Raw genomic sequence first — 26,204 nt, forward strand, 5'->3', positions numbered from 1 at the left:
TTAGGTATGATAACGTGCTTGGAAGGTAACCGATGGGGTTTTTAAATATTGTAGCTTTTTTTGTACCTGTCTGTAGCTTTTTTGAATGAGAAGAACTATCTTAAATGTGTTAAAAAATCCATTGTGATGGGAAAGTCTAAAAATGGTTTAGCCAAAGTGGTACGAGTATGTCTAGTTCTTTTATAGTGTGCAAAAATTCATGGAATACTTTGAGTCAATTTATTTCCATCTGAGTATTTATAGAAGCTTATACATGAGGTATTTACCCAGATAAAGTTTTAAGTAGTTTGTGTATTAAGCATCATCAAGTTAGATGATCTGAGACTAAATGATATGATTACTTCACTCTGGACAAGAGAGTGGCCTGAGCAGTTGGATTGTTTTCTGACTGCTTATGCTCCTGTAGTACTAACACCCACAGGCTTTATTACCCATTACACAAACTTGCTACTACTCTGCATCATGGGAATTTTATTGCCAGTGGCCTTGATTTTTTCCATTCATTCTCATTGTTTTGAAAAAAATGAAAAAATAGTTCACACAAAGCAAAGGGTACTCAAAACTTCCACCAGTCCTCCTTCTTTTCTCAAGAGGAACAGTATTTGTTACTTTTGGTGTGTATCCTTCCAGAGCTGCTTCTCGATATATATGTATTTATGCACATACTCTTACACCCATGAAGTAATAGATATAGGTTGTTTGTGTATGTGTTTACCTATTATTCTTCATTGTCTCTCCTCCCCCTCATTATAATGTGCCCAAAACTTTCCAATGTCAGAGCAAATGTCTGTTCCCTCTTTGAACTATGGCACAGTATTCTGGTATATGGTTGGGTTGTTGTTATATGATTGAACCATGTTTTGATTTATTTCCCAACCTTTTTAGAAACTCTTGTGTTAGAAACAAGTAAAATTCTTATACAGAAAATTCAGACATTTTCTTAGAAAGATTTTTGATAGAAGATAATTTCCTTATCTATGTCAAATAATGTTTAGTAAAGTTGCAGGATAGTGATAGAAGTGGTTGATTTTGTAAATAGCTTACTTCAACTTTATAAAATGTACTTTCTACTCTGGATGGTACGTGTAAGCAAGTGTTTAATATGAGCACTGGGAAATAATTGTGATAGTTGTGTGGTTTTTAGAACTAGTATCTAACTCATATATGCATTTACTGGGGATAAGGGCTGAAGAAAATACTTTATGTTCATAGATTTTTAAAGTTACTCAAAGTTATAAAAGTAGATGGGTGGGGAAATAGGGCTGAGAGATTTTAAATAACCCTAAATTTGGCTTTGAACAGCTAGAAATTTCAAAAAGACATTTTCCTTGAGTAGCAAGCATATTGCCAAATAGGTAGCATCTTCTAAACTGACTACCTTAACACTCTGCAGAAGATAGGATTTTGAAAGTTCAACTTTTTAAAACACTTTGGGATTTCATTAGTGATTTTACAGTGATCTATGAATTTAGAGAGAAAACAAAATGTCATCCAGTTGTTGTTATTTTCCATCGAGTCGGCCCCGACTCATAGCGACCCCTCCTTGGGTTTCCGAGGCAGTATCACTACAGAAGTAGGATTGTCCAACCTTCCTTCCCAGGAGTGGTTGGTGGGTTTGAACCGCCAGCCTTCTGGTTATCAGTCAAGTGCCTTTAGCCACTATGCTACCAGAGCTCCCTGTCATCCAGTTGTTGTTGTTGTTATGTGCCATCGAGTCGGCCCCGACTCATAGCAACCCCTCCTTGGGTTTCCGAGGCAGTATCACTACGGAAGTAGGATTGCCCAACCTTCCTTCCGAGGAATGGCTGGTGGGTTTGAACCGCCAGCCTTCTGGTTAGCAGCCAAGTGCCTTAGCCACTATGCTACAGAGCTCCCAGGGAAATATATATATGTATGTATTTTATATTTATGTACTTCTTACACTTGGTAAGATACCACTTAATTTTCAGATGACTAACCTCAGAAAATGAGCACAAACATAATAACCCTTTCTACATTCACTGACCACCACCTGTCTTGTCAGTTTGTTATTCTTTGGTGGCTTACATCTAATCCCAATCCCATCAGTGGAAGCTATGCCACCAGCATTTTAAATATCAGTAGGGTCACCCATGATGGACAAGTTTCAACAGTTTTTAGACTAAGACAGACTAGAAAGAAAGACCTACTTCCAAAAAGGAGCCAATGAAAACCTTATGAATCACAACAGAATATTGGCCAATGTAGTGCTGGAAGATGGGCCCTTTGGTTGAAAAATAATTAAAATACACAATGGCTGAAACAGTGGATTTGAGCACACCAAGGAACATGATGTTGCAGGACCAGGCACCATGTTTTGTTCTGTTTTACATGGGGTTGCCAAATGTCAGCCAACTTGACAGCAAACAAGAACAAATTCACTGGGTCTGTTTTCCTTTGGAACTGTTCACCTAAGTCTGCATTGTCACTTATTCAGCCTGAATCATCAGCTTATTTGCCTTTGTCTGATAACACCCTTTACCTAGAAGGAAATTTGTTTTCTCTCAATTTCTGGCTAGTAAAGGAACAATAACTCTATAACCTATATCATAACTGTAACCTGTGAGTTGATTGATTGTGAAGCCATTTCTTTGACTTAGAAGTGTTTTCAAAGGCATTTATCTATAGTACATACAATGGTTTTAAACTCATTTATCTTAAATATTGTGGCGATAGTCAATAAAGTAGCAAACAAGGTGACAGCCAGTAATAGCATTACTCGAACAACTGTCATGTGGAAGAGTTTGACCAGGAATATTAGCATTGACTTACGAACTCAGAAGAAATGGACATGCGCCAAGGTCAGATACCAAAATGAATATCTGTTGTTTCCTCATGGCAGTGCATGATAGATGTGTAAGTCAGGCAGGTGCTTGGGCAGTAGGTAGGAAGTAAAGATGTATTTCAGTCAGGTAGCTATTCATGTCCTTACACGGATGGGATTGGGAATTAGAGGAATAGGGAATTCAAGAAGGTGGCCCTAAAAACATCATGAACTGGATGCTCTGTTTTGGTATTTGTGCATTTTAACCCACTAAAAGTAAACTGATTTTATTTATCAGTCCAGAGAAAATTTTGTTATATATATCGTGCTCATATTGGATTTGCTCATGTTGTTGTTGTTGTTGTTGTTACGTGCCGGCGAATTGGACCCAACTCATAGTGACCCACCTTGGGTTTCTGAGGCAGTATCACTTCAGAAGTAGATTGCCCAACCTTCCTTCTGGGATTTTCTCATAGCTAATCTGAAACATCATTGTAATGTTTTCATGGCCAAACCTGAATTGTACAAACTCTTTTAAACTGTTAATGTTAGGCTGAATCCTACTATAACTCATCTGAACCAAAGTGGTTCTCTACATCAAGGTAAAATAGTTTGGGGCAATATTTCATTCTGTTTTGCTTGCAGAATTTGAGTCTTCTTAGTGGTGAAAACTGACATGGAAAGCTAGACTATAATCTTTTGCTTATGTCTTGGCAGACATACCGTAAGAATGTCCAACAGATGATCCAGTGTCTGATCCGCAAGCTTGCTACTCTCAGCCAGTATGAGGAAGTCTTGGCAAAAATCAGTGCCACATCCACAGATCGACTCACTGTTCTCAAGACCAAGCCACAGTCCATACAACGGGACATCATTACTGTGTGCAGTGACCCTTACACTTTGGCCCAACAGCTGACTCACATAGAACTGGTAAGGCCATTATTATTCTGGGCCTTTACAACAAAGATTTGGTTTGCTTTGACAACGAGATAGTGTAGTCATCAACAGTAATATCACAGGGAAAGATTAGAATGTTCCAAATGGTAAATAATCTACAAAATAGTTGGAACATGGTTTTTAGATATTTGAGTATAATGCTTCTGATGCTCTGAGGATTTAAAACAAATATTAATTAAGCAAGACTACAGAAAATATCTGAAGAGCAAAATTTATTGACCTTCCTCATTTTCCCCTTCCAATAATACTATTCCCTAAACCATTTGCCATCAAGTCTATTTCCACTCATGGCAACCCCATGTCAAAGCAGAACTGTACTCCATAGGGTTTCCAGTGGCTGATATTTTTGAAGTAGATAACCAGGCCTTTCTTCTGAAGTGCCTCTGAGTGGACTTGAACCTCAAAAACTTTGGTTAGCAGCTGACCATGTTTGGACCACTCAGGGCCTCCTGTCATTCCCTAACTCACTCAATATTTCAGTATCTTGTGGCACATTGACCAAAGCAGAAATTGCCCCTGTTCAGATCTTTCTTGAAGGTGAAGAAAGTATTTAGGGTGAAGGGCTTATTTATAAACTACATAAAAAATAGGGGTGTCAGAAGTTAATAGAGGAAGTTATCCATTTCTTCTAATTCACGTGAATGTTACTGACCTGGGTTTGTATTTCAGGAGAGGCTAAATTACATTGGGCCAGAAGAATTTGTTCAAGCATTTGTACAGAAGGGTCCTTTGGACAATGACAAGGTAAAGACCCATCGGTCTACCTGGAGGGCAGCCCTGGAACCATAAATGGATTTCCTTGACCTGTGATAGTGTGCACAAGAGACAAAAGTGGAAGCTATTCTGTTTTAGGTTTTAAAATCAAGAGTTTTTTTTTAAAAAAAAAACATGTCTGATTCATAACACTTTTTCTTGAGTAAATTTCCCAAGTAGCTTTACAATATTCTTACCCCTTTGCCAACTTTTAGCCCCTGCTTCCTCCTTGTTGGGAAATTTAATAAGCCCTTTACAGCAAGTAGATGCAGGCATTTGCGGTGATGAAGACAGGAGATAATAACATAATGGTTTTAGCAGATTAAGTCAGAAAGAAAATACAAAAGAGTGCTTTGCTCATGATTCAACAATAGCAGGGGCAGTAAGACAGGAAGCACATCCAGCTTCCTGAGTCTAGCTTGCTGAGCAAGGGTCTTCACTATTTTGTCTCTTGCTTTAAGGTGAATCCCTTATGACAGCTTTGTTGCCTGGGTGAAGCCCACACATAAAGAAAATAATAGCGGCCACAACTATAATATCAATGTACATACATAAATATATATATATATTTTTTTTTTCCCAGTGACTTCTAGAGGCATTCTGAATTGTTAGGCAAAGACCATGTAACCCACTGATGAAAGTCCCCTGCTGTGAGGAGGGATAACAGCTGTTTTCCGGCCTTAGAACAGTTTCCCGAAGTACGGGAAGTGAAGAATACCTTTTGCAATAGAAGACTACTGGAGTTTTTTTTTTTTGGAAGGAAGGAAGGAAAGAGGGTGTAATTAACCTGTCCAAGCCTGGCCTTGAACTCTAAGATGAGGTTAAGCCCTTTTGCTTTTGAACAATGTGTCACTCACCCTCCTAAAGTCCATCATGGAATACACATTCATTTAACTACCTTGGAAGATAAGTGATTTTCTATGACATGATGCTACTAAAGTTTGTCCTAAGACTTAATTTCAGGAGAAAATTTTCTAGTTCCTTACACACTTAGTCTTCCTTGCTGTGTCTGTAGTAATTGGTATCCTTATTCCTTTAATCAGTGAAGATTGTTTTTAAAAGGTGATAAAATTATCTTTTAGCGTAAGAATCCTTGAATTGTGTTTTGAGGCCAGAGCAATTTCACCCAGTGTAAGTTAGCTTCCTGAGAGGAAAGAGCACCTTTACAGTTGTATCATAGTGCATTTCTAGACCTTGGAGGTTTCAATGGACTGTACTAAGATATTCTGCTGCTTCTGTGAGAAGAGTTAAGAAAGGCTCTTTCACTTATCTTCTCTTCTTTACTTTTTGGGGGGAGAGGAGTCCTAGGAAGATTTTCTAGTCCACCAACTAAACTGAAAATAATGGTCTATATCTGACAGAATGAGAACCTGATATATTCTTTTCTCTCTAATTCATCTGCTCACTTTGCTTTATCTATAGACTTGCTACAGTGACCGGAAGAAAACACGAAACTTAGAAGCTTACGTAGAATGGTTTAACCGCCTCAGCTATTTGGTTGCTACAGAAATCTGCATGGTGAGAAAATGAATTTTCTCCTGCCTTCTATCTCACAGTAGCATTTTTTTTTTCCATACTTATTTTATAACTGTTGGGCCTACATGTTGGATAATAGACCTCTATTGTCTTTTTCTGCCCAGCCTGTGAAGAAGAAGCACCGAGCAAGAATGATTGAGTATTTCATTGACGTAGCTCGGGAGTGTTTTAACATCGGCAATTTTAACTCTTTGATGGCAATAATTTGTGAGTATTTCTGGAGGATGCATGCCCTTTATCTTTAGAGATTGTATGAATTATATCCATTGTCAATTTGCAAAGTACTATAGTTTTGTTAATGAAACTGGTTTTTAATCCTTAATTATTTCAGAACATAGAAATAGCTAAAGTAGTCAAAATGGTACAAGTATATCTCATCTTTTTTCTTAGGATGCAAGAATTCATAGAATATTTTCAGTCTACTTATTTTCATCTGAATATAAAATCTTGTAAATGAATCATAAGTCTAGTTTTATAAAGTGTTCGAGTAGTTTGTATATTAGGCATCTTAGAGAGAGATGATCTGAGACTAAGTGATAGGATTGCATTACTATGGACAAGACAGTGGCTTGATAGACTGGACCGTTTTCTGACTGTCTGTGCCCCTGTGGTACTTATCACCCACAGGCTTTATTGGCCTTTATACAACCTTGTTCCTTCTCTCCATCTGAGAATTTTAATGCCAGTGATCATGTTTATTTCCATTCATTTTACAAATATTGAGTGCAGGTGACACCATGTCTTGGTTTCCAGCTTGTCCTAATTATTAATAATGACTCTTTCATTTAAAAAGTATCCTAATTTGTGTGATCAATTATATGATCATCCTGAATATTGCAGGTGCTCAGTGAATATTTGAATAAAGTCAGGGTCAACTTGAAGCCTGAGAAGCCACCAAATTTAATTCAAAAATATTGCTCCTGATAAATCTCCTCTCTCATCAATTCTTTTTTCCATATCATTTCTCATTTATTTCCCTCAAAAATACTGGCTAATTACAGCTCAATTTATCTGGCTCATTCCTTGAAAATCATTAACAGGAAGGTCCTCTAAATCAGGGGCCTGAAAGGCCCATGATCTAGGTAATATAATCTTACTTAATATACTCCTTAGACTATTAAGAACATGTCAAGACTAGCCACAGCTTGGAGAAAACATTGTAATGTCTCTAGCTGACAAAGGATTCATGTCTAGAAATATATGAAGAACACTACAAATCAGTACCACCACCCGTCTGTCAGTTTGTCTTCCTACAGTGGCTTGCATATATCATCTATTCTTGTAAAAATAAGCTGACGCTCTAGGAGGTAAGACATTTTCCCAAGGTCATCCACTTAACAAGTAATAGAGATGGTAGCTCACATGGATCTGACTCCAGAACCCACACGCATTCCAATTATCCTACATTGTCTCTCCTGAACGATGCTTTATGTACCGTCCAAAAACCCACTGCCAACAAGTCAGTTCCGACTCACAGTGACATTATAGGACAGAGTAGAACTGCCCCTAGTGGAAACTGTGTCACTGATATTTCAATACCGGCAGGATCACCCATGGTGGTTAGGTTTGGCAGTTTCTAGACTTAAAGGTGGTGAGGATTGACTGGGAGAGTGTACAAGGGAGCTTTCTAGAGTGATTAAATAGTTCTATATCTTGATTAGGAGCTCTGGTAGCATAGTCCCTAAGGGACTTGACTGCTAACCAGAAGGCTGGCAGTTCAAACCCACCAGCTACTCCTTGGAAGGAAGGTTGGGCAATCTACTTCCATAGTGATACTGCCTCGGAAATCCAAGGAGGGGTTGCTATGAGTTGGATCTGAATCGATGGCAGTTGTTGCATATATCTTGATTAGAGTGGTTTATAAATTTGCCAAAATTCCTCAGATTGTATACTTAATATCCATGAATTGCCCCAAATGTATATTTTACCTCAATTAAATAAAAAAAGAATCTTCTTACACTAGGAGCAGTTCTACTCTGTCCTATAAATAACATCGCTGTGAGTCAGAACTGACTTGTTGGCAGTGGGTTTTTGGATGGTACTTAAAGCATCATTCAGGAGAGACAATGTAGGATACTGGAATGAGTGTAGGTTCTGGAGTCAGATCCTTGTGAGCTACCATCTTTACTACTTGTTAAGTGGATGACCTTGGGAAAATGTCTTACCTCCTGGAGCGTCAGCTTATTTTTATAGGAATAGATGATATATATGGAAATGTTAGGGTCTAGGTCAAACTGTATCTTTTAAACCATATCCCACCCACACCTATTTTTAATGGCCCGTGATCTAAGAATGTTTTTATATATTTAAATAATCTTAAAAAATCAAAAACAGAACATTTCATGACACATAAACATAATATAAAATTCAAATTTCAGTGTCCATAAATGAAGGTTTATTGGGACACAGCCATGTTATCTGTTTACATAGTGTCCATGGCTGCTCTTGTGATACAGTGGAAACACAAGTGTGCATGTGTAGTTGTGACACAGACCGTATGGCCAACAAAGCCTAAAATGTATACGTCTTTCCATTTAAAGACAGTTTTCTGACCTCTGGTCAAAGTAAATGGGAATAGTTATGTTATTTGCATGCTCAAGGGTAATTTGCAAGAAAAATTTTCAAAATTAGAGTGTATAACTTACTTTTAATTTGTAGACATGCTATTTATACTTGACAGTGAGCACTTTTTAAGAGTATAAATTAGAGTGGCTATTCTGTTTCTCTATTTCAACTTTCTTTTTTCCTCCTCATCCATTTTATATGGGAAGCTGGCATGAATATGAGCCCAGTCTCTCGACTAAAGAAAACTTGGGCCAAAGTGAAGACTGCAAAGTTTGACGTTCTTGAAGTATGTAACACTGACATTTTCCTGTTAAGTAACATTTTACACTAGAATGTGGAGTTCCCATGTGTGATCTTGCCCCTTGATCAGTTAGGAGTACAGAAGCAAAAAGCTCATCTCTTCTTGCAGACCTGGGGTAAGAAAAGGAAGATTAGAATTGGAGAGGGAAATAACTCAGGTTACAGACTAGTCATTTTATAAAGAGGTTTCCATTTTAAGGTGAATCAGCAGGAGAAACCATGACCTGTTGGTCACATCACATTGCATGCCAGGATAGAATCTGAGTGCTGAACAGTTGAGAATTTTACTTTATTAGGTACTACTGGCTTTTGTCTGTACTGTCTCTAAGGGAGAAGTTCCCCATTCCCCAGAGAAATGCTCACTCACTATCCTCTCAACAAACTGCCAACTGGGGGCAATGGCCTTCCACTGTATTTCTGAGTGTAATAAGAATTGGGCAAAAGGTGTTTGTGTTTGAATCATACTCAACTCTGTACCATATTTTTTCTCAAATAATGCCCCATGTAAATAATAGGCCCATACATATAACACTTGGCAAAGTATGTTAAGAAAATAGTAGTGGGGGCGGTACACAGTGTTGTGCAGGGGAGGAAAAAGAAAAGAAGCATGCATTATTTGTATAAAAATTCAGTATTACCTTGATGTTCTTGTATTTTCAATCTGCTATCTTTGGAGATAAGAAAAGTCTCTTTCCTAAGTTTTCTCCCAAATTAAGAATTATTATTATATGGTTTATATGATGCTTTATTCATAGTCTCATAATTTCATTTTTCTCTTACAAGATAATATGCTTTAATTATTTGTGAATGATTTGTTACTGAGTACAAAGAACAAGGGTACTACAGTGTTGTTTCACCATGCATGGTTGACCACAACTGGCCCGGTGACCTTTAAATGAAACTAGTAAATTTTTCTAAAGCTGGTGTTTGACTATTAGTTATCAGTTTTAGGCCTAATCTCAACAATTAGCCTGGAAGGAATTTCGTGTGGGTTTAACAATATTGAAATTGACATCAGCTTGTATAAATAAACCAAAGCTCAGGAAAGAAAACCTTTGGGTGCTTATGTGTTTCATGTGTATATATGTATGAGAAAGATAAATCATATTCCTAATGTGTTCTCTAACTTATTTTAAAATATTTATGCATAGTTAAAAGTGTGACCATGTAAACTTCCTGCATATTATAAACTTCTCTCTTTTGTCTACAGCATCAGATGGACCCTTCAAGCAATTTCTACAATTACCGAACAGCTCTTCGTGGGGCAGCACAAAGGTCTTTAACTGCTCATAGTAGTAGAGAGAAGGTAGGTCCTTAAAGCAGTGATGTTTATGGTACAGTGGGCATATTTTGTTCTTCAGAAAACAGCAGTGTGGACTACTACATAAGCTATTTTTCCTGTTTAGATCTAAGGAAGTTGGTATAGTGTAGAAATTTCACCACTTGCACATAGGCATGGAGTGATAAAGATATTAAAGAAACATCATAAGGCAGCCTTCAGGAGATGGGACAAAATTATAATCAAGATGCAATATTTGCATATTATAACAGCTAAGAGATAGTCTTTAATATCTTTTCCTTTTCTCTTGGAAAGGGAAAGGTGACTGGGTGTAGAACTTTGAAAATGTATGCTACCATGTTATTATTGCATTACTTAAATGATTATTTTGCAGTGCATCTGACTTGTGTTTCAAGCAATAATTAAGTTATGTTAGGATGACTAATAGCATTAGAGAGTAATTGACTGCATGGAAAATAGACATTTAAGCTCTGTACAAGGTAACTGACTTGATGTAACCTTTTCTCTTAAAAGAATTAACTTACCTCCCATGGTTAAGTCATTTATTTTCAGAAAGTGGGTTTAGTTGCTATAGCATTAAGCCTGCTGTTACTAATTGGATATGTGGGTAGCATTAAAAGTACAGGGATGATGTCTGAGAAATTAGTGATGCTTACTCTCTTTACCCTACCTTTAAACAATTTAATATTATCCTGGATCTATCATCCTCTTGGTTCTGAGGGTGCCTTCTTGGCACTTTTCACTGTCATAGTTCCTTAATGGAGGAAGGATAATAGGTTGTTTCAACATTTGAAGGATATGTTTTTATGAGAAATTAATACCTGGTTATGGTAAATGGGCTAATGAAGGTTGCCTGGTGGGCACTATTGTATTTAGGTTTTGTTCCTGTTTAATTTATACTGTGTCTTCAACAGACAAAAAAGAGGGTAAAAATCATTACAGGGCATCTCAATCATACCCACTACCCCTCCTAAAAAATTCAATCTTAATTATCTGTAATAAAGATCTAAAATAAAAAGAAACCCCACCTTTTAAACATGTTAAGCTGGTTCTTAAGAAAATATGAAAAGCCATTACTGATAATGTTTGAGAGATATTGTAAATAATTAAAAAAAATAAAATAAAGAAACTTACCACAGGGTCAGAGAGGGAGTGAAGCAAAAAGAACCATCTTGCTATATAGCCCAGCAGAGTTTACCAGCTTTTAAATTTTACTTGCCAAATCTCAGTACTCTTGTGACTAGATTGAGAAAATCTGAGGATATTTTTACGCTTCAGAACAGCAGCACACACATGAGGAAATCCCAGCCTGCTAAGTGTGAGGGTGCTTTGGAGGCTATACACGTCATATGGTTCACCTCGCTGTGTTGGGTGCAGGGATCTCTCTCCATGGCCTCCTGTGAGTGATTGGTGGGCTCTACTTAAGCAGAAGGCCATAGAATCAGAGTTGTAGTTAAGGAACCTTAATGAATGACTTTGGCCCAAGGAATTCTGAACTCCAGTCTTCCCAAAAAGGCTAACTGAGTTTTATTCTTGTGGGAGTCTAATATCCTTTGCCAGAAAAAGTCCAAAGTACTTACCCATTACATCATTTAATAAAGCCTGTCGCCTTCAGTTATTGTTCTAAATACTTCCTTGTGAGTACATATGAATTGTATTCTGTGGTTCTTAAACCAAGTAAATCATCACCATTAAAAAACAAAACAAAACAAAAAAACCTATGTTGTTTATTTTTCACAATCAGTCCTAAAGACCGAAAATGAAAACATTTCTGGACAAAATCTATCTTTTATTTAAGAAAATCGGGGTTCTTTTTCTTTTTTGAAGTGAGGGGACACTCTATCCTGAAGTGATTTTCTATTTTAAATCTTCTTGGCAACATAACTAGAGCAGCAGAATCTTTGATATTCTTTCAAATCCCAAGTTTATGTGTCAAAGCAGCATATCCCTAGGTCCCATATTATACAACAAATCAAGCCTGTCTTCCACACAGGAACCCTTAAAATATCTTTAAATGCCTTTTTTATTTCTCTATGGGTGCTTGTGTCTTCCAGTTTTTCAATCATCCCTCATATGATTACATGGCTTTAAATCCTTTTGTCATTATGAGTATATTCCTAAGAACTCATCCCTGCCCAATAGCTTTTATCTCTATATGTGGAACTAATAATACCTTTGAGGTTTAGTTGCTGGGTCTTTGAGTTAAGAATATCTTGAAAAGGAACTGGAAAACATTAATACTTGAAAAGTTCTCCCACTAAAGATATCTTCTAAGACCTTCTCTCTTAGATGCTGATCTCGTGGTACAGTAGTTAAGTGCTTGGCTATTAACTGAAGGTTGGCAGTTTGACCCACCAGCTGCTCTGTGGGTGAAAGATGAGGCAGTCTGCTTCCATAAATATTGCAGCCTTGGAAACCCTATAGGGAAGTTCTATTCCGTCCTATAAGGTCCCTATGGTCCCTTTCTACTATAACCTGTACTTTTCACCTTAGCTCATGGAAATCCAAAGTCCTTAAAATCTGATTTTTGCTGTGTTAAATTTGTTTAGTGGCTATAGCTCTGAAGTAGCTTACCCACAAGTAAATGAGAAGTTGAAGAAACCTCTGAAGGAGATTTCTTGGATCTGGGCATAAGGCATAGAGCAGCACAATACCCTAAGTATGATTAATTATACGTCTTTTCCCCTGAAGGAGTGATTCAGACAGCATCTTCTAGGTACCCATGAATGCAAACATCACATAATATATAACCTCTACCACCCAGAGCTTACAATCCAGTAGAGGTTCATGACATAACCTTGTGAAAAATTACAGTATCAATATGAGATAGCAAATGATCAGTACCCAGCAATCTCACAGATCAGCATACAGAATAGAACACAGAAATAAAACTCTTGCTTAAAAGCTGTTATAATATGTAAATATTGCATTTTGATTATAATTTTGTCCCATCTTCTGAAGGTTGCCTTATGATGTTTCTTTAATATCTTTTCAGTGCATCAATAATATATATGTTCCCTTGTATGGAGCCAGTTTTGGAAGGTGCTTATTTGAGATCAAATCTGTATTACTTAATTTAATTCTCATCACAATTCATTGAGGCAGTTGCAACTGTTCCCATTTTAAGGTCAGGAAACTAGACTTTCTGAGTATGTTAGGCTTTTAGCAGCGGTCTGCAGATATTTTCTGTAAAGGGCCAGATAGTAAATATTTTAGGCTGTGTGGGCCATAGTCTCTATTGCAGCTACTCACCTGATGTTGTATCTCAGGCAGATATAAGCAATATGTAAATGAATGTGTAGCTGTGTTCTGTTGTTGTTATTGTTATGTGCCCTCGAGTCAGACCCGACTCATAGCGACCCCTCCTTGGGTTTCCAAGGCAGTATCACTACAGAAGTAGATTGCCCTGTCTTCCTTCCGAGGAGTGGCTGGTGGATTTGAACTGCCAGCCTTCTGGTTAGCAGTCAAGTGCCTTAGGCACTATGCTACCAGAGCTCCCAGCTGTGTTCTAATACAGCTCAATGAGTAATAAAGCCCTATTTGAATTTCATACAGTTTTCATGTATCATGAAATATTATTGGTTTGATTTTTTTCTAGCCACATAAATGTGTAAAGAACCATTCTCATCTCACAGACTCTACAAAAACAGGCAGTAGACTCAAGTTGGCCTGGGGCTCACTTGTCAAGTCCTGGCTATATCACCAGTAAATTGTGGAGCTATATTTTACTTTTTCTAAATAATTTATTTAATTTTTGTTGTTGAAATATGCACAGCAAAATATATACCAATAAACAGTTTCTACATGTACAATTCAATGACATTGATTACATTCTTCAAGTTGTCCAGCCATTCTCACCTTTCTTTTCTGAATTTTCCATCCCCCTTTAACATAACCTCACTGCCCTCTAAGCTTCCTATCTACCCTTTCGAATTGCTATTGTCAATTGGATCCCACATAGTTCTTTAAAAGAACACAATGGCAGAGCCATATTTTAAACAGATATCTGACAAATTCCACCACCCAGTACTTTCCACTTACAAATGGTCTTTCAAAGAGGAGAGGTGTCTTTTATCATTTTTACTAAGGCTGTTTAGTTCTACATTAATAGAGAAATATTCAATAACATTTGAAGAAGTTAAAAAGTAATAAATAATAAATAAGATCTTTGCCATTTAAGCGTTAGAGACTTCCATAGACAGCAGCGAATGAGTTAAAATGTATTCAAGTAGGCTGTCAAAACTGAAGTTCTCTTTGGTTATTTTCAGAGATCAGGGAAACAAAAATATCCGGAACTTTTTGTTTCAAATGACTGTAAAGGAAAATCTGAATTTCCTTCTAAAAGTGAATAGATATTTAATATTTTAGTGTCTGAGCCAAAAATACTTTTTCAGACCACCCATTCATTTAGTATAGACATACCGCACGAGCCATAAGCTTAGGAAAAGTTAAAATCTGATGTTGGAGAAAGAAGACAGACCCCCAATCTGTGTTTGATGCATTTGCATTGTGCCAAATTTAGAATCATTAAAAATATGTTGGCATTTGAGAGGAAGTAGAAGTTACTATGTCTGAGCTTAGTTCTTTGTTCATTATGGGCTTAGAAGGATTTAGGGTAATTTCTTAGAGCTTATTATTTTAGGTTATTTAATTAACTATCACCTCATCAAACCAAAGATTTGAGGCAGGAAACTATTACTGGAAAAGGATCATTGTTTTTTAAACAACTGTTCATTTTAATTTACACATTTATCTTCATCCATCACTCAAGGGCACATCTTACAACATATTGTGCAAGGTTCCTCTTACGTGATTTCCCACAATAACATGTGCTGACTTGTTAGATTTACTCAGTATGAAGTTTGCTACAACTATTGCCTAAAACCCCCAAGCTCTCCCTGTATGCTGAGAAATGTCCTCAAGGATGAAATAAAATTATCACCTAAGAAAAAAAGTTCATCTGAAGTGTAAAAATCTAAATAATATAGTATTATTGATTCCAGCAAGTAGATAAGGTCATCTTAAAATCTGAAAACCTGCATTTGATAAAACCTACTGCCATCGAGTTGGTTCTGACTCACAGAGACCCCCCATTGGGTTTCTGAGGGGGTAAATCTTTATGGAAGTGGATTGCCCAGTCTTGCTTCCTCTGTAGTTGGTAGATATTCTATTAATTATTTTGCTGTAAACAAGGGGTTGGTAAACAGAAAATGAGTTCTTTTAGATATTTTTCCTTTTATTATAGGTAGAACTTACAGAGCTTATTAAATACTATTGCATTGTGAAAAATAGGAAAAACATTGACTCATCCTCCACCCCCAGACTTGGTATGTTTTAGTTACTAATAATATTTGCATATTCAACTTGAAGTTAAAGACAATTAAAACAAGTCCAAGGAGCCAAAGTATGATCTTGAATGTATCCCTCCTGAATTTAGAGATCATCTAAAGAATAGATTTGATGCATTGAACACCAACGACCGAAAACCAGATGAATTATGGGAAGATATCAAGAACATTATCCATGAAGAAAGCAAGAGATCACTAAAAAGACAAGAAAAGAAGAGAAGACCAAAGTGGATGACAGAAGAGACTCTGAACCTTGCCCTTGAGAAGAGAATAGCTAAAGCAAATGGAAGAAATGAAAAGGTAAAAGAGCTGAACAGAAGATTCAAAGAGCAGCTTGAGTAGACAAAGCCAATTACTATAATGAAATGTGCAAAGACCTGGAGTCTGAAAACCAAAAGGGAAGAACACGCTCGGCATTTCTCAAACTGAAAGAACTGAAGAAAAAATTGAAGCCTCGGGTTGCAATATTGAGAGATTCTATGGGCAAAATATTGAATGATGCAGGAAACATCAAGAGAAGATGGCAGGAATACACAGAGTCACTGTACCAAAAAGAACTGATCGATCTTCATCCATTTCAGGAAGTGGCATATGATCTAGAACCAATGGTAATGAAGGAAGAAGTCAAAGCTGCAATGAAAGAACTGGCAAAGAACAAGGCTCCGGGAATTGATGGCATACCGATTGAGATATTTCAACAAACAGATGCCCCATTGGAGGCACTCACTCAGTTATGCCAAGAGATTTGGAAGACAGCTACCTGGCCAACTGACTGGAAGAGATCCATATTTGTGCCCATTCCAAAGAAAGGTGATCCCACAGAATGTGGAAATTATAGAACAATATCATTAATACCGTACATAAGTAAGATCTTACTGAAGATAATTCAGAAACGTTTGCAGCAGTATATTGACAGAGAACTTCCAGAGGTTCAAGCCGGATTCCGAAGAGGACGTGGAACAAGGGATATCATAGCTGTTGTCAGATGGATCTTGGCTCAAGGCAGGGAATACCAGAAAGATGTTTACTTGTGTTTTATTGACTATGCAAAGGCATTTGATTGTGTGGATCATGAGAAATTATGGACAACATTGAGAAGAATGGGAATCCCCGAGCACTTGATTGTACTCATGAGGAATCTGTACCTTGATCAGGAGGCTGTCGTTCAAACAGAACAAGGGGACACTACATGGTTTAAAATCAAGAAGGGAGTGCGTCAGGGTTGTATCCTTTCTCCACACTTATTCAATCTATATGCTGAGCAAATAATCCGAGCAGCTGGACTGTATGAAGAAAAACATGGTATCAGGATTGGAGGAAGAATCATTAACAACCTGAGATATGCAGATGATACAACTTTGCTTGCTGAAAGTGAGGATGACTTAAGGCACCTACTGATGAAGGTTGAAGAATACAGTCTGCAGTATGGATTACATCTCAATATAAAGAAAACAAAAATCCTCACAACTGGACCAATGAGCAGCATCACAATGAATGGAGAGAAGATTGAGGTTGTCAAGGAATTCACATTGCTTGGTTCTACAATCGATGCCAACGGAAGCAGCAGTCAGGACATTAGATGGTGTGTAGCATTGGGAAAGTCAACTGCGAAGGAACTGTTTCAAGTGCTGAGGAGCAAGGATATCTCCTTGAGGACTAAGGTGCGCCTGACACAAGCCATGATATTTCCAATCACCTTGTATGCATGTGAGAGCTGGACAATGAATAAGGAAGACCGAAGAAGAGTTGATGCTTTTGAGTTGTGGTGCTGGCGAAGAATGCTGAAAGTACCATGGACTGCTAAAAGAACTAACAGATCTGTCCTGGAGGAAGTGCAGCCAGAATGCTCCTTGGAAGCAAGAATGGCCAGACTTCCTCTCACCTATTTTGGTCATGTTGTAAGGAGGGACCATTCCCTGGAGAAGGATGTCATGCTTGGTAGGGTGGAGGGTCGACGAAAGAGGGGGAGGCCTTCAACGAGATGGATTGATACGGTGGCTGCAATGATGAGCTCAAGTATAGCAGGGATTGTGGGGCTGGCGCAGGATAGGGCAGTGTTTTGTTCTGCTGCGCATGGGGTCGCAATGAGTCGGAAACGACTCGACGGCACTTAACAACAACAACAACAATATTTGCATCTTAAGCAAAATTACTAAAAAGGGAGGGAACTGCTGACACATGAGGTAAATAAAATACCAAATCTTAATTCATTGAGGTCTTTTGTGAAATATGGAATTGGTGTTGTTTTTTCAATCTTCTATGGTTTAACAAGTAGCTCAATGTTTATTTGCCTAAACAAACCAGAATCTCTTTGGTTTTCTCTAGATTGTGATACCGTTCTTCAGTCTTCTAATCAAAGACATTTATTTCCTCAATGAGGGCTGTGCCAACCGCCTTCCAAACGGCCATGTCAATTTTGAGGTAAGTGTGGTGGAGTAGGATACAGAAGAGAGAGCAGAGGGAGAGCAGCTTCTCTAGCATCACATCCATTGCCAGGCACCCAGAGGTCACCCTGATTTTGAAACTACGGAACCAACTTTTCTCTTTTCCCTGCAATGCTCGTGAGGGTGGCGCAGGACCAGGCAGTGTTCGTTCTGTTATACATAGGGTTGCTGTGAGTCAGAACCAACTCAATGGCACTTAAAACAACAACTAATTTGTAGGAGTTCCTGGGTGGCGCAAACAGTTAAGTGCTCAACTACTAGACAAAAGGTTGGCAGTTTGAACCCACTAAGAAGTGCCTCAGAAGACGGGCCTGGTGTTGTGCTTCCTAAAAGTCTCCGCCTTGAAAACCCTGTGAAGCAGTTCTGTTCTGCTGATGTGAGGTTGCCATGAGTCAGAATCAACTCAATGAAAACGAACAACAACAACTGATTTTTAAGAAATGGATGATATTGAGTGGAATAGATTACCTACATTATTACTGTTGTTCTTGTTATTGGGAGGAACTGACTAAATTTTTATCTACACCTAGCAAAAGCAGTCTATATAAAATTAAATTATATAACTCAGAAGATTAGAAACCAGAGTGAAACATAATAAGTGAAACTGTCTCAATTTTTGATGGCGGCCCTTAAATTTCCTCTTTTTTTCTATCTTTTAAAAATTCTTCTCCAGAAATTTTGGGAACTGGCCAAGCAAGTAAGTGAATTCATGACATGGAAACAAGTAGAGTGTCCGTTTGAGAGGGACCGGAAGATCTTGCAGTACCTGCTCACAGTACCAGTCTTCAGTGAAGATGGTGAGTGGCCCTTTATTTGGAGCTGCCATATACACTATAGTTAGGAAATTGTTGTGTAAGTTCTTGATGTAGTATGAGGTCTGACCTTTGACCTCCTCCATCTTAGAGTTTTCTATTACACAGAAAATCTTACGATTTATTCCCAAAGTATTTGAATCTAGTACCCACTTAAAATTCACCTAAGTGGATTATGCTATTATTCATGTAAGTACTGTGTTTCTGTGTTTAAAGGTTCTTTATATTATTAGATCTTCAGAACTTTGGGTACAAATGAAAGGTTATTGAAGGATTCCCCCTTCCCCCCAGTTTGGGCTTGCTTCAGTGGAGATAAAGGTGCTTTATGGTAATTTTGGGGAAAAAAAACAAAAGCCTCCAAACAACAGTCTGTTGCTGCTTCATACTGTTTGAAGAAAGTCTTGACCTGTTAAAATATTGGTGAATTTCAGACAGGAAAGAAATATGTTGCAAAAACGGCCAGGAGGCCACATGTTCTGACCTCCTCTAATCCCACAAGAGGAAGACAGGATTACCAGCAGTAACCCAAGGCCTATTACTGCAAGGCCAGACATGCTGCCTCCCTCCAGCCCTTTCACCAACCGTTCCTCCCAAAGCACCCACCACCTCTCTCCTGGGTTCGATAATTCACTGCAGTGGCCACACAGAACTCACAGATTATGAGGTTTATTAGGGAAGCACCAGGCTACAATTCGAGTTCAGAAAAAATGCTCAACCCTCTCTCCCAGCCCACCGTCCCTCAGCCAACAGTCTCTCACAGTCTCTTTCCCAGCAGTGCTGGTCCCTCGGTGTCTCACACAGCAATGCGTGTCTCTTGCGTCTCTTTCCCAGCAACGTGTGTCTCTTTCAGGGGCGCGTGTCTCTTTCGGCAGCACGTCTTCCTCCACCAGCAGTCAGAGAGTTCTGCCTCTAGGAGGCCTCCTTTTGAGCCCGGCAGGGTGGTCAAACTAGCCAATTATAGCATCAGAACTCTAAGCACCCGAGAGAGAGTGGGTACCTCCCAGAACATTGTTTTGTGCCACTCCCAGCAGAAATACTCCAGGTGGACACCTTCAGTAATCAGGAGCTCCTCAGTTGCTCATGGCAAATCCCACCTTGGAGTTTACAAAGACTTATGGGTAGAAAAGCCACACAAAGTAATTTACTATATTGCATATATACAGAAAAAAATTCACCTGAAGAAAGTTAGGGTTTATAAAAGATTGTGGATTCACTCCAGTGATTTGTTATATCCTAAGATTATAGGAATCAATAGCACCTATTAACCAACAATTTCCCCATAGGAGATTGATAGAGATCAAAATGCATGAAGTATGTTTTAAATTGTCATTGAAAGACTAAGCACACTAGGTTTTAAATGTGAATATCTGTTAATATGTTTTAATTACTATATCATTTGCATATAACACACCCACATAAATAACACTCATGTATATATAATGCACATAGGAAACTAATGTTCAAGGGGGTTGCACAGTAGCTAACTGTATAATGTGTGTGCTATTTGCATAAAAATATGTGGTTGGGAAACTGGCAATTTATGCATATATTAATTTTACGACAATGCAAATGTTTGCCACAACTCCTGTTTGCTGAACAGAACAGAAAATGAAGAACTCATTGCAGTTCCCAATCTGGGACCCCATTTACTTTTGATCACTAAATGATACCCATTCCAGAGAGGATTTGATAATTTTTTACCCCTATAAACAGGATAAACCAACTCAATGGTACCCAAGCACAACAAATAGGATTATTGACAAGCTTTTTAATCTTTCCGTATAGATTCCTTCTGATATAAAATGAAAGAAAAAAATTTTAGAAGGATAGAAAATTGGCCTAGAAATCCTGGCTTTTTACTCTGAGGACAGTTTTTAAAAACCAAGGATACCAGGAAGAATCAGCTCCTAGACACCTCTTTGTAAAGAGCATAAATCTGGGTATATAGCAGCATCACGAGGCTTGCATTTGTAAGCCTTTTTGCCTCATAAATTGTCTCTTAGCTAATTAAAGTTCTCTTTTGGCCTGGAGGCCATTGGAATTTTGTTGTGTGGCAGAGGCAAAGTACTGTCTTGTGTTCTTAATGACCCTATGAATCTTTTCAGTCATCATGTGATGTAGAAGGGTGTGTTTTACTATAGGGTTTCGCTCAAGTTGAACAAAAGGATAGATGGTGTAGATAATATATTGGGAGAAGGCTTCAGTGTTAATGGACTGTTACTTTTGGTTGATTATAGCTCTCTACTTGGCTTCCTATGAGAGTGAAGGACCTGAAAATCATGTAGAGAAAGACAGATGGAAGTCTTTAAGGTAGGTCTCATTGTTTCTCAAATCCAAAGGAGATGTTGGCCTCACTTGAGGAAAACCACATGCTTTCTATGGGAGGTCCCGGCCTACCTAGTGTAAGTCTTCTTCGCCTTGTGTATAGACTGAATTCTTGGGGCTTAGAATTCTCATTGCCACCATTCATTTGTGCTGACTTTATTTATTTTTACCGGTAGATATACAGTGACTCTAGGTTCTCTCTTCTCTCTCCCATTTATTTTATGGAATGGGAACAGAAATAACCTTTACAGTGAAAAGTACCATCTAAATTTCCTTATCTAAGTAATCAGAAGTTTGAATCATATTTCTGAATAATTCCTTAACTATAAACTTTTATTTGACCTGAGTTAATAGAGACTTAAGTACCACCTAGTTCTGTAAAGTTACATATGTCACTTTCACTTACCTCTGGGACCTTAGTCCCCTCTTTCATTTGAGAGAGCTGAGACTTTAAACCCAGGCTACAGTCTGATTCATAGTGGTTTGACTGTTTGCTGAACACTTGTATTTCCACCCCAGGGACAGATTTTAACAAGACCTACGTTTTAACAAGTACACATAAGAGTCACTTATTAAAATGTAGATTCTGATTCAGTATATATGGGGTAGAAAGGCAAATTCTCAGTGGCGTTTTGAACCAGAAGGAACCAGTTTGAAGCCCTGTTTTAAACCTAATACTGAGTATTGAAAAATTATTTTCTATTAGAATATTTAAACAAAAATTTATACATGGTATATTTGTACTTAAATCATTTGAAACACAGTAATGGGCAAGAAAAGCAGGCCAGGATATAGTACAATATAATTAAAGTTGTTTTCTTTGTGTTTCCATAAAGAAACTCTGAGAATATGTACCTTTTTACACCAGAGTTGACAAGCAAACTTCCCCTTCTTCATTTTGTGACCACAGAGTCATTTGGGAGCTTTTATTATACGGCATATTGGGCTAAGCTTCATAAAACAGGATATTCAGAATAAGCTTAGTTTTGTCTCATTTGTTTGTTTCAAAGGAAAACTTAGAGCTTTTGTGTACCACTCTTTGAGGAGGGATGAGCTACAGAGTTATTGGAATTATTAGAATAAATCATGATGATAGGTAAAGGAGATGCTTTTTTGTATTCCCAGACACAAACATAAAAAAGGTCTAGCCAATGGTCCAGAATTGTGAGGATATAACAGGCCTGTAGGGCTGCCCAATTCTGTTTTTATGAAAATTTGTGCCTGCCAGTGCACATTTAAATTAATATTCTGTATTATTTTGCATTTGTATTAAACGGTATTTACTGAACTCTTTGGTACCATCCATGTATCAGGAACCTAGAATATACATCTTATTGGATAAAAGATTTAGAAATCTTTCAGTTATCTTTTTTAGATGTATTTTACTTTCCATATTTCTCTTCTTTTTAATTCCCCCTTTCTATTTTTTAAAAACATTAAGTTTGATATGATCTCTAAGTACAGCTTAGTTATTGTTACTTTTTTAAAAGTTTTTCTTTAAAAATTGGTAAATAAATTGGCTATGGATAAATGATACTTAATACTTGGGTTATCTGTGGAACACAAACACATTAAAATAGTCTAAACCTACGTAATAGTCCAAACCTACCTAATAGTCTACAAAAATAGTCTGTTTGTAGTTGTTATTCCTTTATGCCATATACCTATCGATTATTGGTTAAGTTAGCAGAGTTTGTACTGATTTGTTAGTAAGAAGTAAAAACTGAATTGTTTAGTCTCTTCCCATATCTGTATGTACTGGACACACAATGTACACCACCACTTAACATTTGATTGCTTAAAATGTGACAAAATAGTGGAGATTTTAGAAATACGAGGTGAAAAGTGTATGTACGGCCTTAAATTCAGACATAAATCCACCTACAATTGCACAGATATATAAAATTACCCAGTAATAACTCCTCTAATAAGAATTCATTAAAGGACCAGCAGTGACATAAGTAAAATGTATGGTATATAAGAAAATATGTATATAAACACAATGGTTATGTATCATTTGGTGTAAAAGACTAATTTCCATATTACACTTTTCCTTCAAGGGGCCTTGGGCTCCACAGTCTCCCTTCATGTTTGTGTTTAAGCCATGCACATTACTTTTCCTATACCTTGTCCCTTTTCAAGACCCAGCTCCAGTACCTTACCTCCTGACCCAGTTTTCCAGAAAAAGTCCCTCTCCTCTCCTTTTTTTTTTCCTTCTGTTTGTTTTGACATTTTATTTTTGGTGAAAATATACAGAGGAAAACATGTACCCAACCAATAATATCTCCACGTATAGTTCAGTGACATTGGTTACATTCTTCACTTTGTGTCAACAATTTCAGTATACGAAGTTCCCAGGGTACAAACAATATCCATTCCTAACTGTGTCTTTAAGAATTTGTAGGTAAGTCAGAACAGGTGCATATGGCAAGTTAGCCTTAATTTAGTACAAGAAGGAGCTCTGGGGCATAGTGGTTAAAGCATTCAGCTGCTAACCAAAAGGTTGTTGGTTCAAGCCCACATTCTGGTTCGCAGGAGCTAAATGAGGCAGTTTGCTTCCATAAAGATTTATAGCCTTTGAAACCCTGTGGAGCAGTTTTGCTTTGTCCTATATAATCTCTGTGAGTCAGAAACGACTCAGTAGCAGTGGGTTTTGGTTTTGGTAAGTGCAAGAAGGAGCTTTGGTGGCATAGTGGTTAAAGCATTTTGCTGCTAAGGTCTGTGGTTCAAACCCACCAGCTGTTCCATGGGAGAAAGATGAGGCAGTTTGCTTCCATAAAGATTTACAGCCTTTGAAACTCTATGGGGCAGTTACAGTCTTCCTAAAGGGTTGCTATGAGTCAGAATTGACTTGGTAGTGGTGGGTTTGGTTTTTGGTTAGTGCAAGAAAAGGCTTGAAACCTTTTCATTTATTTAAAATCTGCATGTGCAGCAAGTGAAGGTGATTGTAATGAAAAATTTGTTGCTTAGTAGGGGCTGGCTTAATCATTTCAAAGCTAGGGCAAATTTACATAACATTAAAAAGCAAATAGGAGTTTTCCAGTTTGAGTGTTCATAAGTTGGATGTTCATAACCTGGGGACTGCTGTATTTATACTCAAACTGTTTCATTGCCATTAACTTAGACTCATTGCCACCCCCCCACCCCCAAAACCCCAAACTTCTCATCTATGCTTTAGATTTACTGTTGTCAGTTTGGTCTTATATGTACACTCTCTTAAAAGAGCATGGTACTCAAGGCACACGTTTTTTACTATTTGAGCTAAACTGTTTAGTTTAAAGATGACTTCTGGAGATAATTTTGGTTGCAGGTTTAAAGATTATCTCAGGGCAATAAATTTGGGATTCTTCCAATTTCAGGGGATCCAGTGAGTCTGGAATCTTTAGGAGTTTGAAATACTATTCCACATTTTCTTCCTTTCTATCAGGATCTATCTACTGTGCCCGTGATAAAAAGTTTGCTTATGGTAACTGGGTACTAGCCAGTTCTGATTTCATGACAGAGAAGGCAGTAGTTCATGGGTACAATTAGTGCCGTAGTCCAGTTGAGAGTTCCCTTCTTGTACCAAGAAAGCACTCTTTTGTAGTGCCTACAGTTCTTTGCCTGTTAATATGTAAGCCCTTTAAAGACAAGAAAGCCAGGGTCTCTCCTTCATAGCACTTAACATGACATCTTACACACCATTGCTTTTAAATCCATGCTGTTATGGTGCTCTTGAATGATGCTGGGTTACTTCAGGTGTTGGCCAAACATAGTGACCATGAGAGGATAAAGAAAGAAAATAGGCTATTAAAATTTGCAAAGCACATACATCAAGTGTTTGCTAAACTAATTATTCTAGAATGATAGTACCTACCTGAGAACTTGTACGTTATGCCTCGAAAGCAGTAAGATGCTTTTACATAGATGCTTTTTCCTGCGCCTTAGATCCATTCATTGCTGTCACGTAGGCTTAGTAGTGGCAGTGACAAAGAAAACTCTGAGGGCAGACACCTTTCTCATCACCTACTACATCAGTATATCCAATAGTCATGGAACGTGTTATTGAGGACGCTCAGATCTATCTACTAAGTGAGCCAGTCTGTAAGAGTAACACATACCTAACAGTGTTTTAAAATCATTAATGATTGTTTGGTTTGCTGTTTTAATATAAAGCCATGTAAGCCCTATAAACAACCCTTTTACCATGTCCACTAATAAATATTTGTTTCAAGTGACTAGCAATTTTCCCACAAAAGCAGAAGGTCTTCACAGCTGAATTCTTTTTCCTATTTTTTTAAATATGTGAAATCAAGCTTAAAACACAAGTGAAGTGAAGCTAATGTTAGGCACGCTATTTTAATCCTGGCTCATTCTCTAGCATTCTTTCTTATGTTGTCTTCTTTATTACTCAGGTCGAGCCTCTTAGGCAGAGTTTAACGTATGGGATGCTGATTGCTGCTGCTGCTGCTTCTGCTGCTGCTGTTGCTACTGCAACTGCATCATCATGCAGATCACTGAGGAGCTGGTCTTTATTTTCTGGCATCAAGTACCATGAAAAATCTTGAGGACCCCACCATCAGAGTGCTTTGGTCAGCAAAGAAAGCAGGCTCACTCCAGAGCAGATGGGGAACTGATTTCCCACAGTTTGACAGATTGACTCAGATTTTGTGAGACTGAACTGTTCACTGAGGATGTTTGAGAAAGAATCCTCTGAAGATCCCAGCTCTGCACATGATTCATCTCCTGGAATTTCCATGTGAATCACAGCTCTGCACCTGGATGGAGCTTTCTTTTGTGTGTGTGTGTGTGTGTGTTTTTTAATTTGGTTGAACATTTGCTGCTAATGGGACTTGCCCAGCATAGTGCTGGCTGTTAGGAAGCCCACATTTCTTTGTTAACTTAAATGAAAAAGGGAGAGGAGGGAGGGGAAAAAAAACCTTCCATAGAGATCCCCAAACTCAGCTCTATCAGTATTGCTGGCGAGGGTAGCACTGGTTGAATGCTGACTGGGGAATTTGTTTCCCTTTAGAGTGTGCTGTGTTGTGAATTCCTCTCCTCCCTCTTCCTAAAGATTTTGAGTTGGCTGCTGGTTAGCAAACT

The 26,204-nt window shown here is 37.9% G+C and overlaps 1 protein-coding gene across 1 annotated transcript in view; it reads left to right on the top strand.

Annotated features, from left to right (window-relative positions):
- Positions 1-25,541, top strand: part of RASGEF1B (RasGEF domain family member 1B) — a 39,088-nt gene extending 13,547 nt beyond the window's left edge. The window contains exons 5-14 of the mRNA XM_042781787.1: positions 3,500-3,712; positions 4,409-4,483; positions 5,915-6,010; positions 6,133-6,235; positions 8,800-8,879; positions 10,104-10,199; positions 17,867-17,962; positions 18,659-18,782; positions 21,035-21,107; positions 25,517-25,541. Of these exons, the coding sequence (XP_042637721.1) occupies positions 3,500-3,712; positions 4,409-4,483; positions 5,915-6,010; positions 6,133-6,235; positions 8,800-8,879; positions 10,104-10,199; positions 17,867-17,962; positions 18,659-18,782; positions 21,035-21,107; positions 25,517-25,541 (981 nt within the window). The remainder of the gene's footprint in view (positions 1-3,499; positions 3,713-4,408; positions 4,484-5,914; positions 6,011-6,132; positions 6,236-8,799; positions 8,880-10,103; positions 10,200-17,866; positions 17,963-18,658; positions 18,783-21,034; positions 21,108-25,516) is intronic.
- The last annotated feature ends 663 nt before the right edge of the window (positions 25,542-26,204 follow it).

This window comes from Orycteropus afer, unplaced genomic scaffold (genome assembly GCF_000298275.1).
Source record: "Orycteropus afer afer isolate SDZICR_OR568_19922 unplaced genomic scaffold, OryAfe1.0 scaffold00172, whole genome shotgun sequence".
In the NCBI taxonomy this organism is placed as follows: Eukaryota; Metazoa; Chordata; class Mammalia; order Tubulidentata; family Orycteropodidae; genus Orycteropus; species Orycteropus afer.